Consider the following 14,574-nt stretch of genomic DNA (forward strand, 5'->3'; position numbering starts at 1 on the left):
ATCTTGGCAGTTGATGGAGCCAGACATTATTCAGATGGGGAGATACCCAGGTAGCCTGCTAAGGCCGGACAACCACTGGCCTACATATGGCTGCCAGATTGTGCTCAGCTCTCTGGTGGACTGAAAATCACCTTGAGTTAGAAACAGGCGGGAGAGTATTTGGCCGAATCAGTGATAGGAAATGGTATGTTGAAATTGATCTTGGTGGCTCTCACAATGTACCGGACCTAATAATTCAAAGTGTGGTGATTCAATCTCATTTGCTTTGCATTGGGAGCCTTTCTTTGGATTTAATCGTCCCGGGATACCCTCAGCACGTTTCTATATTCTAAATATTGAAGTATAAATCTATACTGTTTGATCCCAAAATGACATTTTTCTTGTGGCAACAATTGTGCAGTAAAACTGGTTCCTTGACCCAACCTAATCTGTGTGACCCTACCTACACTACTAAGGGAGAGTTCTCTAATACGTGTTATTTTTATAAGCCACTACATTTATGAGAGTTTTATTGTCCTGTAAGCATATGAGCGCTTCTCCAAACAGAGCTTATTAAAGAAAACAGTAATGTATGTTTGTGGTGCCCTATGGTGCAGGCCTCAGGAGATGATGGAGTGGATGGAGCGACCGGCTGCACAGAAGACTTGGCTTGTCTGGGATCTGAGTAAGAGGCTCATTTTTCACGTCGACACCTTGTGGGGGCTCTCTAAGCTACTGAATCCACAGAGTAGATGTGTTTAATATTTGCTCAGGAGGTAGGAAGGTCTGCTCTTTGTAAATTGTGTAAATTGATAAGTTGGCTGCAGCGGAGGATAGTGGCTGATGGAGGGATGCATCTGCGAGGTTGAAAGCAGGCTTAAAGCTCTGTAAACAAACAGACACACGCTCTGCCTGAGCTGAGATGGACCTCTGAGAAGAAACAATACAAAATCTGGAACTCGCGTTGTATTCTGCAAAAACGAACATGACTTCACTCCAGCTCCACCACCGAGGATTTTTCAAATGCAAACACTGAAATGGTTGTTTGCTGTGTCCTTCGTGCTGGTTCAAACTCAATTAATGTTGGCTCTCAAACTGTTATAGCTGACTGAGGGAGCAGTCAGACTCAAGTGTTCTCACTTTAATGTGATGGCAGTATGCTCTCTCATTGGGTCCTGTTCTCTTTGAAAGGGAAGTTGAGGTGACCCGAGAAGAGATGTCGTCTAGCGAGGATTGAAGTGTGGGCCATGAGTGCAGTGAAACGCTCTGAGGTCCTGGTCAATGGTCCAGAGGACAGACAGCGACCCGGACACGTTGCTCAGCTGACGGAGAGGAGAAATCATGTAGTGAAGAAGCAGCTGCCACCAACAGAGGGACGGAAAGGTAAGCTCTTCTTTTTCTCATCCAGGGAGCCATGATGTTGGCCAGTCCAAAGAATCCCAATGATTCTCCAGATGACAGCCTCTGAAGATGTTACCAACACTGCAACTTTTAGAATAAAGGAAAACTGATTATAGAGAGAACAGTGTTGAACATGTGATCGTTCTTGCTGCCATGGCAGCTGCACAGTAGTTCACTTTGAGGTCAATAGGCTTCTTACTCTGATCACACAGTTTAGAACCGTTTAACTAGAGAGATGTTTGTGTCTGTGCTCTGTGATGTCTGGTGGTACAATGCTCATGTCTCCGAACACTGTCAAGCAGTCAGTTTGACTGAACCACACCCACATTCTATTAATAACTACTACGTTTTCTTTCTGAACTGTATTGATTGTAGCTTATTTAGTTATGCATATGTAATGTTACAGAAATAATTCACAGGATTTTAAACAAACTTTTAAGGGGCATTAAAGCATATTTTAAATATGCAAGAAAACTCAAAGTCTCCTATATGGCAGATTTAGAGTTTAGAGATTAGAATGTTCATTTTGATCTTAAACATCCAGCTGAATGACGTTGTTGATCAATCAGACTTTTATCATTTACCAGTACTTTAAGAAACAGATTTAAATATAACTAAAGCTATTTTTTTATCCAACTGTATACAATTATGCCAAAATTCATTACTGACAATGGAAATCTTTTTTGTCATACATTTCATACATTTGAATGTCTATTACCATCTTTTCTGTTTCCAGTACTGGTTTAAATATATTGTTTTTGCTCCAGTATCTCAAACAACGTTTGGATTGGCTCTTTAATGAAACAAAAGTTTCTGGAGATCTGAATTTGTTGTGGACACACTGCTGATCACTAAAGACATAAACAACACGTATGCAGGTCAATCTGTGTAAAAAGGGTTAAAATAAGGCAAAAAATGCTGGACTCAACATTGTATGGATTATGTAATAACAAACTTCATATATTTATTTCAATTGTCATTGTTCTATTTTATGCTATGATTGATTATGTTTTGAGATTTTACTCTCTTTGGGATGAGCACCGCGTCCGACTTTAATGATGTCTCAGTAGTTTGCATGTTATCATTCATTAAGTCCTAATTTCAGCACCATTTTTTTCATCGGTGCCTCTAAGGAAAGGAATCATTTGGATGTGAAACCGAGTTCATGCTTGCTGTTGACCTTAAAGAGCCATTTAGAAGAGCCAAGTGCACTTGTTGTTGTCTTGAGCATTCGGTTTCAAGGACAGTAATGATAGTCTTCAAGTGATTGATGAAGTTGTCTGAATCAATTGAAGAAGCAGAGAGTAAAACACAAACAAGCTCACCTCGATTTGATACGAGCATTATTGTTTTGTCTTGTTTAAAAACTAAAAAGTCTTATTTCAGCCAACGTACATACAGCAGGTAAGTAGGTAAGTATGCAAGTCACTCATCTTTGCCAAGCGAGTCCACGGGCCAGATAAAACAAGGTTGTTTGAACATTTTATTGAATCCATCTGATGATTAATCCATTGTGAAATATCTCTGCTTCTCAGCTTCACAGCCCAAATCAAGCTGGCTTAAATGCCACTCGCATCACAGAGCTGAAGGTAAAAGTATCTCAGGAATCCTGTGATTCAAATTGCTATTTTTAGACCAATGTATCCCCACGGACTCTCGAGATAGCAAGAGCAACACACAGCGTTTCCCTCCGCACTCCTAGACCCTAAAAGTTTTCCATGATGTCATGTGTGGCGCAGGAGTGAGAGTAATTGAAGAGGCAGATGAACATAAACTGGAATCTCCTCAAATTCAGCCATTCATTCAATCGCCTTATTCTTCCAAACAGACTGTAGACGTCAGGGACGAGAGCAACAAAACAAGTGTTCCTGCCAAAGACTCCAAACACAGAAGATAAGACTGTCACGAATACAGTGGACACGCAGTATGAACACATCATTAAGTCAGCAGACAGTCCTAACACTCTCTGTATACTGTCGATATACTGTATACTGTATATACACTCTATAGCAGTGGTGGGCCAGCAAGGCCTTCTCTGAATCAGACAGAATCACAAAGTTATAGCTATTTTATAATTTAATAATTTTTCATAAATACACTACATATATTATAATTTTTAATTATATTGTCTTCTTCAGTTGCTCTGCTTCCAGTGCAGCTTGTTTTAAGTAGAGCTTTTATCCAATCACATTTCACCTCTGTGTCTCTAGGTAAGAAGAGAGGCCCGAGGCCTGCAAGTGAATCCCTTTGCAGTTTAAGTGAATGGGGACGATATTGTTGATTGTCATAGTGTTCAACCAATCAGATCTTTAGTTTGACATGTTGGGCGTATTCTTTGACGTGTCAGAGCCTTCTAGCTGGCCTAGCCATACGTGATTGGTCAGTGGGCTAGCGTGACATGTTGGGCGGTGACAATGCCAATATCTGCTCCCTCTGTCGAGCGGACATTTTCAGCCCTCAAACGCATTAAAACGTATTCAAGAAATACAACTGGGGAGGCTCGACTGTCTTCACTGGCGTCCATGAATCGAGAAGTTCTTACTGGAACTAAAACGCACGGATGTACTGAACAACTGTGAGATTAAACTCTTTATTAACAAAGAAAGGAGGGTGTTAAATAGTGAACAGCAGCTCTGGTAAGTTAAATGCGTTTGTTTTTACATCTGCAGTAGCTTTAATATGCTTGTTTATATATTACTATTTGTACAACTTGTTTTTATGAAGATGGAATTTTTGTTTGGTTTAATATGTGAGAGGAACTATTGTTATGTCCAATGTTGCTCTGGGGACATATTTAGCCGGTGCCAGTGTTGCCAACTTGGTGACTTTCTCGCTAAATCTGGCGACTTTCTGAACCCTCATGGCGACGTTTTTTGTCAAAAGCTACTAGCGACAAATCTAGCGACTTTTTCTGGTGTTTTGACTCTGACCTGAAAGCACGTACTGGGTCATTAGGTTGATTTAAATTTGAAGTTCAAGCTTGAAATAAATATCTAGATATATAAATGATATTAAATCAACTGTCTATAAGAAATACAACAATGGTTTTAAACAGTAAACTTGTAACAGTAAACAGTAATGTATTGTAATGATCCAGTCCATAAAGGTTCATAACAAACAGAGATGATAGTACAGATCGGGCCATGAAGCTAAAGGTACGTTAAAGAACAATAAGGTCATGAGAGTTTTGGTGGAATTTATTTTAGTAGCCTGGAGATGTTCGAAAGATTTAAATAAGGCGGGCATGTAAAAGGCTAATTCCATTGTTCTAATATATTTAATGTGAATATTTTTAGGTGAACATCAATACATAAATTAATACATTTGTAAATGAATAAGTACATAAAAAGAAAAAAAATAAACATTTGTTCAACAGAATTTTACTGCAGGCAGTATGGAGAACACTTGGAATCCCCATTTACATTTGCATATTGTGTAATATAATGTGCGGGAAATAAGAATAACTATTTCTACCATTTCTAATGGATTGTAGTGAGTTGGAATATTCGCCAAACCCCTTTAGATTTTGATGATTTATTTTATTAATGAATCCTTCAGAAAAGCATTTTCAAACCATTCTTTTAGTCAGCTAAGTCAACAGTGAGTGTAGAACATGTACAGCATTGATATTTGGCTTCTAGACGTTGGCCTTGTCACCACCCCACAAGAACCTGACCTTAACTGAGCATGGGGTGGGGGGTGATGTGCAGGCTCAGGATGAAGCTGGTGTGGCCACGGTGACTCCCTGAACTAGCCTGGAGGCTTTGCTTCATTTCTGTCAACACATTCAACCACAAGCAGAAATGCCTCCTTTCATTTCTGTACTTTCCCATTGCTTGTTGGCCATCGAATGCACTGATGTATTATAACAGTGAGGAACTAAAGTCAGTTGATAATATCAACTGTTCCAACTGCCATTCTTAGCACGACCTCTCAGCAGTAGGCCTATACATAGTGAGCAGTGGCAGAACACACACTGTTCCCCCCTTTTCCCTGGATTCACTAAAAGTGTGTGTGTGTGTGTGTGTGTGTGTGTGTGTGTGTGTAAGAGACAGAAATAGAAGAGTTTGGGCTTGGTTATTTGCCAGAAGTAACTGTTGAGAGCTGTTATCTCATCAGGGACTTTTTCTCTGTGGATGATCTTCACTATATATTTCTGCTTTGTCATTATACTTTTGTAAACAGTAACTGGTGAGAATGACTGTACATCTTCACGCTACCAGAGCTTTTAAGAGTCCACTTGATGGCATCAGTGACACAATTTTGCATTGGAGGTGTTACTAGTGTACTGCTGCCCGAACTCCATTTGGATTGGGCAGAATTCCTCAAAAGATTATTTACCATCACAGTACCAGGCATAATACAGAGGCAGGGAAGAAATGAAACGATGCAATATATGTATCCTTGATTTAAAATCATTCTGAGGTTCACTGATTGATCGGTATCTGGATCGTCTTTTGGTCTAAAACTTTTTGATGAACAAGTCTTAGGTCACATGCGATCAGACTTCACTGGCCTCACATCACAGATGTTGATTGGATAGCGTTCAGTTGAAGGTGGCCCAACACCACTGTAGTTGTTCACTGAAAGCAGAGATTTACCTGTTACGATTCTGGGCAAAGCTCTTTTCATTTAGTCAAATGAGAGCGGAGGAGAGGCACGAGTGGGTAACAGCATTGTTTGGCAGCTCAGGACTCTCTAACACCTGCAGTAAAAACAACTCTTATTGCTCCAGTCTGGCTTTTCGTGCATCACCTCATGGATTCCACACTGATTTGAGTTGTGGAGATTACTCTCATCTGGAGGAGATTAGTCAGTGATGCTGATAGACATGATCAGCCCGACACTTGATCATTTCATGCAGTTTGACATCGGCTCTGCACAGCTAGCTCTGATTTTCATCAGAGGAAATGAACTTAGCTGTCTGATTATCGACAATCATGCATTGCACAATAGCTTTAACTCCATGCCAGGAGATCTGACATGAATGTTATTACAGATATTACTGGGGACATGATAAAAAGGGCCGGTTCTGTAAATACAGCAAGACACAAATGTTTACCTTACTATCCTCATTATCTAAAGTGTTTTCTGCAGACCTGCCAGGCGTTTTATCTCAGCCACGATCAGCAAAAAACCTTAACGCCATAACAAAAAACTGCGTTTTAGCAACAGGTGGAATGTGTGCCGGTTTTTCCTGCTGTTGTTTTTAGCTCCTAATTCATCCGTGAAATTACTCACATGTTCATTCATCATCCGAGCGAAGCCGAGAGCAACAAGACGAGAATCAGTTGATGGATAGAACATTTCTGGGGGCAAATATTACCTCAGTCCACACGGGCAGTAAACAGATTTATTATTTATCAAACCAGTCTGTGTGACGTGATGAAAAAGCATGAAATAAATACTTGTATTCAATAATATAAAAAGAATAGAAACTCAGGGCCTGTTTGTAGTGCCGACCCAAGTTTGTAATTGGTTTCATATTTAGTTATACTACAGTAAAAGTTATTGAAAGGTGTACCAGGGTTCTGTGAGCTCAGACACATAAATAAACCTGTTACCGTTGTTGCAAAAAGCTGCACACATCCTCATGCCAAGGGCTCTGTTGACTGGACATTGATGGCTGATTCTTTTTTTTGGTTGTAAGCTTTGAAATATTCGCCTGCCTGCGCCAAGTGCTGTTCACCTATCTGGAATGTACAGTTAAAATTGCTTTGCAGCTAATATAAATACAGGCCACGGCTGTTGTAATGCGGAGAGATGGCAGGCCCTTGTGTGGAGTGCAAGCAACTCGGCTTAGTCACGGCTCTTCCAGTGAAGTAAAAGGTGACCGTGTTAGCTTTTATGTTGATAAATCTGTAAGTGAGCGTGTGTGTTCTGCTGCTGCCCTCCATCGCTGACAAGTAATTAAGAAGATGAGGTCACCATTGAGAACACATCACTGTGTCTCAGTGAGCCTCCATTTGTCTGGTTAGCTACGTATAGAGCCCAAAGTGTTCCATTTCAGAAAGACAATGAAGTCATTATCAAATACATAACCACATGAATACATTTTGTAAAGTACAACCAATAATTTGGTTTTATTTGTACACTTTAAAAGAGAAATTATTAAAACTTGACACATCTTTCTGAAATCATTCAAGTGTTATTTTCTATCGAGCCAAATTGGAGTTAATTTTACTTTCAATTGCACAGATTTGTTTTATTGAGAAATAGCCTTTTTTCAATTGTCTGTTTTATTTCATAATGGTATTTTTCCCAATGGCACTTTAATTTCATGTCACATTTCATTTCATTATTTCACTTTCCATAACAGCAGTGTTGTTACTAGTCACATGCCGCCTGCCTCGCTTAAAGCAGCGATAACTAGTATCTTTATATGTGGTATTTATACAGTATATACCTACTCATCAGCAACTCACTAATTAACTACATTTAAATAATTAATTTAATAGCAAACCTCGGCCCTTTGACCCACTAATATTCCAGCTGTGAAACAAAAAAGAGTAATTTCTAGGTAATTTCTAGGAAGTCCTCCAACAGTCTAGGCCTATAGCAGCACATCTAGGCGCTGGTCCAAGGCAATTCTGAGACAGCCCTAATTATCAGCGTTATCAAAGAGGAAAGTCTAAGGCCTACTCTTAAATGTGGGGAGCTTGGTAGCTGAAGACTGGCTCAGCCCACCCACTTTCTCAAATGTCCCATGTGTCAGCCTTGTGATAGTCTGGCGACCTGTCCAGGGTGTACCCTGCATTTGCCCTATGTCAACTGGGATGGTTCCAGCCCACCCGCGACCCTGAAACGCATAAGCGAAAAGTGTGAATGGGTTAGTTAGTTCTGAGGTGGCACCTTGTATGGTAGCCCCTGCCATCAGTGTATGAATGGGTGAATAACATGTAGTGTTAAAGCGCTTGAAGAGTCGAAAGGCGCTGTACAAGTAGAAATCGATAATGGATTAGATAATGGATGGACGTATCCATTTAGGAACGAAAATATTCGATACAAAAGTGTCCCAACCAACCCCTTTCTCCACAATAACAAAAATGAAAATTAGAATGATGAAATAACAGTACATAATTAGATAATGAGATGAGGTTTAATAACATGCTGAATTACTAAACAAATTACCGGTGCAGTTGTAGGATTGCATACAATTCAATGAGCACATTTGGGCTCCATATTTAGGCAGCAGAAATGGCATTGAACAATCTCATTGGTTGACTCACATTTAGACAATTTTTAGGAGGGGAAATAGATGTTATTATGATTTAATGGCTTTTACTGTTATGAAAAGGATTTTCAGATTTGAAGCTACTGTCCACTGGAAACAAAAACTCAGCTGGGCGGCTATTAAACTTTCCGTGATTGTCGCTAATATGCACTGTGGATATGAGCAAGGACAAATGTAATATAGAGGGAATTAAAGGGCTTACTCCAGAAGCTTCCATTCAAAGTTTTCATTATTCGTTAGAGTCTTCAATTAAAGGAGTGCCCTCTTTCATCTGTCACCACAGATACCAGGCATATTTATTATAAAAGCTTTAAAAGCTTCTCCGGAATTAGTGTGGATAGAGTAGCACACATTGAGGGAGACAGGAAAAAGAAAGTCCACGCAGTTTATCATATGCACCAGAGGTATCTGTAATCAGTGCACATGATTTAGAACTCTTAGTTTAGAACAACACTGACAGTGATCTAATCTGTGGTCCTATGTAATAATTCATTCATCAGCTGTTAGCCCGAGAGATAAAGACCTTCTAGGATTATCTATCTCTCCAACCTCCGGAAAAGATTAGGTCATTGCTTCTAGGGGGCTATTTTTAGAGCCCTTTAACTGTGGCATATTAAACAAAACGCTTAGAAATTCAATTAAGAAACCACTCGCCCACAATGACCTGAAAATAACCCAGAGTTATTCTAAAACAAAGGCTCTGCCGACCAGCCGCTGTGCCGCCTCACATGTGGTTTGGAAACAGGAGTGCTTAAAACCACAGAATCTTAGGGCTGCGGAGATTAATGAAGAGTTTCTTTTTCCAGGTGTTGTATTGTGGATACAAGAGCTTTGGGAGGTGAATTTTTACCAAGGGGAGAAATCCTCACGGTAGAAATGAAAACAGTAACACAATATACAGCTCTGATCCGGCTCACAGCTCAGATGCGAGAGCAGGAGCGCATTCCAGACCTGAGAGACAAGCAGGAAAAAAAGACAGCTCTGGATCATTCTCTTATATCGATCACATGTATGGCATCTTTGTGAATGGGGGCTCCAGAGAGACAGTCATATATTCCCACAGGAGCTATTTCAGTTTGGGAAAATGTTTTACTGGTTTTCACAACCCCTTTACCCCTCAAACCTTTAAATAACACTGTCTGACAACCTGACATAAATATCAATAAAAGAGACATCTTAGTCCGTCCTATAATTTTTTACATATTGGTTTGTCATGATCAGCACTTCCCTAGGCTGTTCGTCATCTACTGTTGCTTTCATTGGCACAGATTAAAGCTGCCACATGCGCTTAAGATTTTTATGTAAAATGATTCTTAGCCTAACTGTTTCAGGCTAAATGACACAGTGGAGCTGCAACACTTGAAAGTGCTGGGACGACTTGGGATGTAGATGTCTTGACCTGGGACTAAACTGTCTTAACTTGAGACTTGACTTGGGACATAGATGTCTTGACCTGTGACTAAACTGTCTTAACTTGAGACTTGACTTGGGACGTAGATGTCTTGACCTGGGATTAAACTGTCTTAACTTGAGACTTGACTTGGGATGTAGATGTCTTGACCTGGGATTAAACTGTCTTAACTTGAGACTTGACTTGGGATGTAGATGTCTTGACCTGGGACTAAACTGTCTTGACTTGAGACTTGACTCTGGGACTGAACTGTTAAAGAACCAGAGCACACTGTGTGCTGAGCACTGATGCATCTGTGTTGACATTCAAACTTTTCCATTTGCAGTGCTGCAGCTTTGTTTTTGTTAATATACCTGTTTAACTGCAATCGCAGATCATGAAAATATCACATTAAAGCATCTTGTGTTATTGCGCTCTTCAAATACAACCAATAACCAAAATAACACACAGATGAAATAAAAGACCTTGGATCAGCCATGTACAATAGGTGCTGCTTCTAATAACTGTGACCCAGTCATGTATCAAGGTACACAATACCAGCAGAGGAGGGTTGCATGCTAGGTGAAATCATTCAGCTCTGTTCCACCTTGCTCTCGTCATGTGTTGTGAATAATAAGAAAAAGTATTAATTTTATGGTTTTACTAGTCAGCAACTCAGGTATGCATTTGTCAAAATAGGAGGAAAGTTAAAACCATATGTTAATTTGAATGGGGGCACCTGGTTGTGATTAGGGCCATGCTGGAGATGATAGAAACATACTCTGGGCTGTAGTCGGGGAGAGCACAATGGACTGGCTGGAATCAGAATAAAAACATTTAGATCTAATGAACAGGCTGATGGACAGGTTTACTGAGGACACATATGCTGTGTTTATGAAAATATCAGTGAGGTGATGGACAGCACAGAATCTCCATATAATGTAATTTGTTTAACTAGGTCCATCTCAGTATGGGGGCTTGTTTGAGCACACAAATCTTTTCTTCCCTCATACAGGCCACTTCAGAGCTTACGACACAGCGTTTTTCAATCGTTTTTCACTTCAAATTTCAGGTTGTTTGTCAAAGCCAAACCTTGAACGGCTGTTGGAAATAAAAGAAGAGAGAAGAACTGTTTTGTCAAACATCAGCTTTTTGTTAAAATAGTTTCCTTTTGTAGATCTAGACAATACTGAAATATAAAGTACAGCAGATAAACAGCAAAATGGGGGGAGGGTGAAGTCAACAGAGAACAAGCCATTTGGTAAGAAAAAATTAATAATCATGCTGACAAACAAATCAAACCAAAAACATATCCTCCTTGGAGGAAGCAACCAGTGTGACCCGTGAGACACTCTGAATGTCCCATCAAGTGTAACTTTAGCCCAGTGGTCGACATAAAGGAGCAATACACGGCATTTAGAGCATCAATATAGCATCAAACAGATATAGTGGAGTAATGTCTCCCTGAGTAGAGACATAGATAAGTCACTTTCCCCTGTGTGTGTTGTTATCCAAGCATGTTCGTGCATGTGAGCATGCTCCACTGGTTAGCTTATGGCTGCCACTCTACACTGTTCCCATACAGCGGTTACAGCTGTTAACGCCATCCAGACCCAAGTCGTCATTGCGGAGGCGTAGCACCCACCCTCAGGTTCCCCATCAGGTAAACATTGTTAGCTCTGTCAGCACTTTTGCCATTGTTTGCATTGTTAGTGATGTTAGCACCATTTACTGCGAGCACCTGTTCAGGTGTCGCCATGTGTAGAGCTGTTTAGAGGCAACTAAATGCTCCCAATCTTGTGTCTTGCACCTTTAATTATAGGTTATTAGTGACAAAAAAGACTGACTTCGTTATTCCTCCGATTGTCCTGGTGGTTTTGATTGTAGTCACTTGTGTGGTGGTTGAGCTTGTCATAGGTTTGGAAAGTTTGATAAGTTTTACCGAGCAGGATAACATGACATATAAACACATTGGTCCACAGCACCAAAAGATGATTCCAGCTCACCATGACGTAGTTTGTTTCATTCACAGCCAAGCCAAGGCTGAGTGTTGTGATTGATAAGCCTCTTTGTTCTAGAAACGCTCTTCATTAAAGTGTGGAGCAGAGAATCCTTCAAGTGTTGCCTCCAAATGTCTCCTAGATGCTGCTTATCCCAAAGGCCAAGTATAACATGGCACCCAGGACCATATTTTTAAAAGCTGGCATAGCAGAAGCTATGGAAATCATCTTCAGCAAAAACAACAGAATACCAACTTTTATATTGAGATCACCCTCCAGCCAATTGTATGGAGATCTTATCAGGGTCAAGTATGTGTTCATTACAGATGTTCTTCAATTAATGCTCAGGACAGCAATCTAGTCTGATCATTCGATGTTTATGTACATTGGCCATTTTCAATTCACCTTGAAAATTTCATTAAAATGAAGAAGAGCTACATCAGGTATCTGGCTTTTGGTTCACTGTTTGCTTTAGTTTGATGTAGACGGCTGTCGAATGATACTAAGCATTGTGCTACTTGGCTTTACTGTGAAATTACAAACTGGAAAGACCGGGCTATGAGAGACTTTACATCTAATAATTTTATACTTTATGTTAATACAGAAAAATAAATAAACTATATCTGCTTTGTCTATTTATGGAATCTTACGGGGCAAATGTTGGACACTTTTTCTTATATTAGAACCTTCCCAGCAGGATAGTCTTTGTCTGATTTGCATCAACAATGTTGTCCACTCGACAGTCAGATATTTTTGTCTTCTGTGTGCCTATGTCAGAACCAGCTCATGATACATTTCTACACTTTTATGACAAAATGGTGTGCAGTCAATGACATCGATGTGGGACAATTCTGCAAAACCTCAGATTCATATTTTTATTTTCGTTTTCTACTAGAACATGATTACATGCTTTAAAAAACATAACACCTGTATTCACCCTCTCTCTGAAATACTTTAGTGCCTGTCTCTGAGAGGCCCCCCTCCCAAAAAGCCCAGGCTGCATTATTGCTGCCCGGAAACCACTTTAACGGAGTTTAGCTGCACTTCTACCAAGGCAACAATAACAGCTTCTACACCAAAAACCTCCCAACAGTACATGTTCCAGCCGGAATCTGATCCAAAATCCAGCAGATATCAACAACACCGACAGCCAAGATTACAGGTTTGACAGTGAAACAGATACAGGTGTTGTGTTGCTTACGGTCACTATCTACTACCTGTAGTAACGGATTACATTTTATAGTCAGGATGTTAAATGGACCAGGTTTTTTGACCCTTCTACAGTACATGCATGAAATCAAAAAGGGTTTTCATTTAATCTTCTTAAACAGTGTTATTACATAAAACCTTTGAGAAACAACATGTTATATTTCTCTAACACCACAGGACATTTAGTACTAAAATCACAAAAACCCTCCATAAAAATAAAGCACATTATTCAAAGTCAGTGAAATGTAAATGTAAATTGGGTACACATAATGCACAAAGTAGAAACTCTAACTCTGTTGTGAACAGTCCTCGTCGTGTCCTCCATTAGAGTAAAGGGTTTGATGTATACTGAAGTTGTGTCAGCTGGTGATGGAGCTCTCCAACGTGAACATGCCTCTTTTAAGGACATTCTGCTTGTTAATACACATTTAAAGCTTTTCTTGTTTCATTTCACGCCACGAAGTGTGTGTTATTTAATGCCACGTTGTTAACGTTAAACAGTTCAGGTTGTGTTTAGGCAGCCAAACTACTTATGATAAGGAAAATCATCATGGTTTGATTTGAAATACATACGTAACCAATGTAACATAAGTACGGAAACCACACCACAAATGTTACTAGCGTAACTTTAAATAAGTCAACTACACTTTTAATTTCTTTCGGGACATCAACACTAGTCTCCTGGGTCAAGGTCCTGTGCTTGCTTGACACACCCACCACAAGTAGTCTTTCTTGCTTTTTATATGACGTCACTTGCTTAAAGCCTTGCTAGTTAGACTGCCTCACCTGCTCTGAGTACATTGTAGTCATTGCATACCAAATGGTGTGAAATGATACGCCAAAAGCAAGAACAGTGTAGCTATAACATGCAAAATGACTTCAAGGGAAATCCTTATCTTTATCTATCTAAGTATATAATTATATATATATTATATACAGTTGTGTGAAAAAGTGTTTGCCCCCTTCCTGCCTGACTTCTTATTTTTTTGCATGTTTGTCACACTTAAATGTTTCAGATCATCAAACAAATTTAAATATTAGACAAAGATAACACAAGTAAACACAAAATGCAGTTTTTAAATGAAGGTTTTTATTATTAAGGGGGGAAAAAAATCCAAACCTACATGGCCCTGTGTGAAAAAGTGATTGCCCCCTAAACCTAATAACTGGTTGGGCCACCCTTAGCAGCAACAACTGCAATCAAGCGTTTGCGATAATGAGTGTTTTACAGCGCTGTAGAGGAATTTTGGCCCACTCATCTTTGCAGAATTGTTGTAATTCAGCCACATTGGAGGGTTTTCGAGCATGAACCGGCTTTTTAAGGTCATGCCACAGCATCTCAATCGGATTCAGGTCGGGAC

At 39.8% G+C, this 14,574-nt stretch overlaps 1 protein-coding gene across 4 annotated transcripts in view; it reads left to right on the top strand.

Annotated features, from left to right (window-relative positions):
* Positions 1-1,083: 1,083 nt before the first annotated feature.
* Positions 1,084-14,574, top strand: part of myocd (myocardin) — a 62,734-nt gene continuing 49,243 nt past the window's right edge. For all 4 annotated transcript variants that reach the window (XM_031873849.1, XM_031873850.1, XM_031873853.1 and 1 more), the window contains exon 1: positions 1,084-1,362. In XM_031873849.1, the coding sequence (XP_031729709.1) occupies positions 1,227-1,362 (136 nt within the window). In that variant the 5' untranslated portion in view covers positions 1,084-1,226. The remainder of the gene's footprint in view (positions 1,363-14,574) is intronic.

This window comes from Anarrhichthys ocellatus, unplaced genomic scaffold (genome assembly GCF_004355925.1).
Source record: "Anarrhichthys ocellatus isolate YVR2014 unplaced genomic scaffold, GSC_Weel_1.0 scaffold76, whole genome shotgun sequence".
Classification (NCBI taxonomy): domain Eukaryota; kingdom Metazoa; phylum Chordata; class Actinopteri; order Perciformes; family Anarhichadidae; genus Anarrhichthys; species Anarrhichthys ocellatus.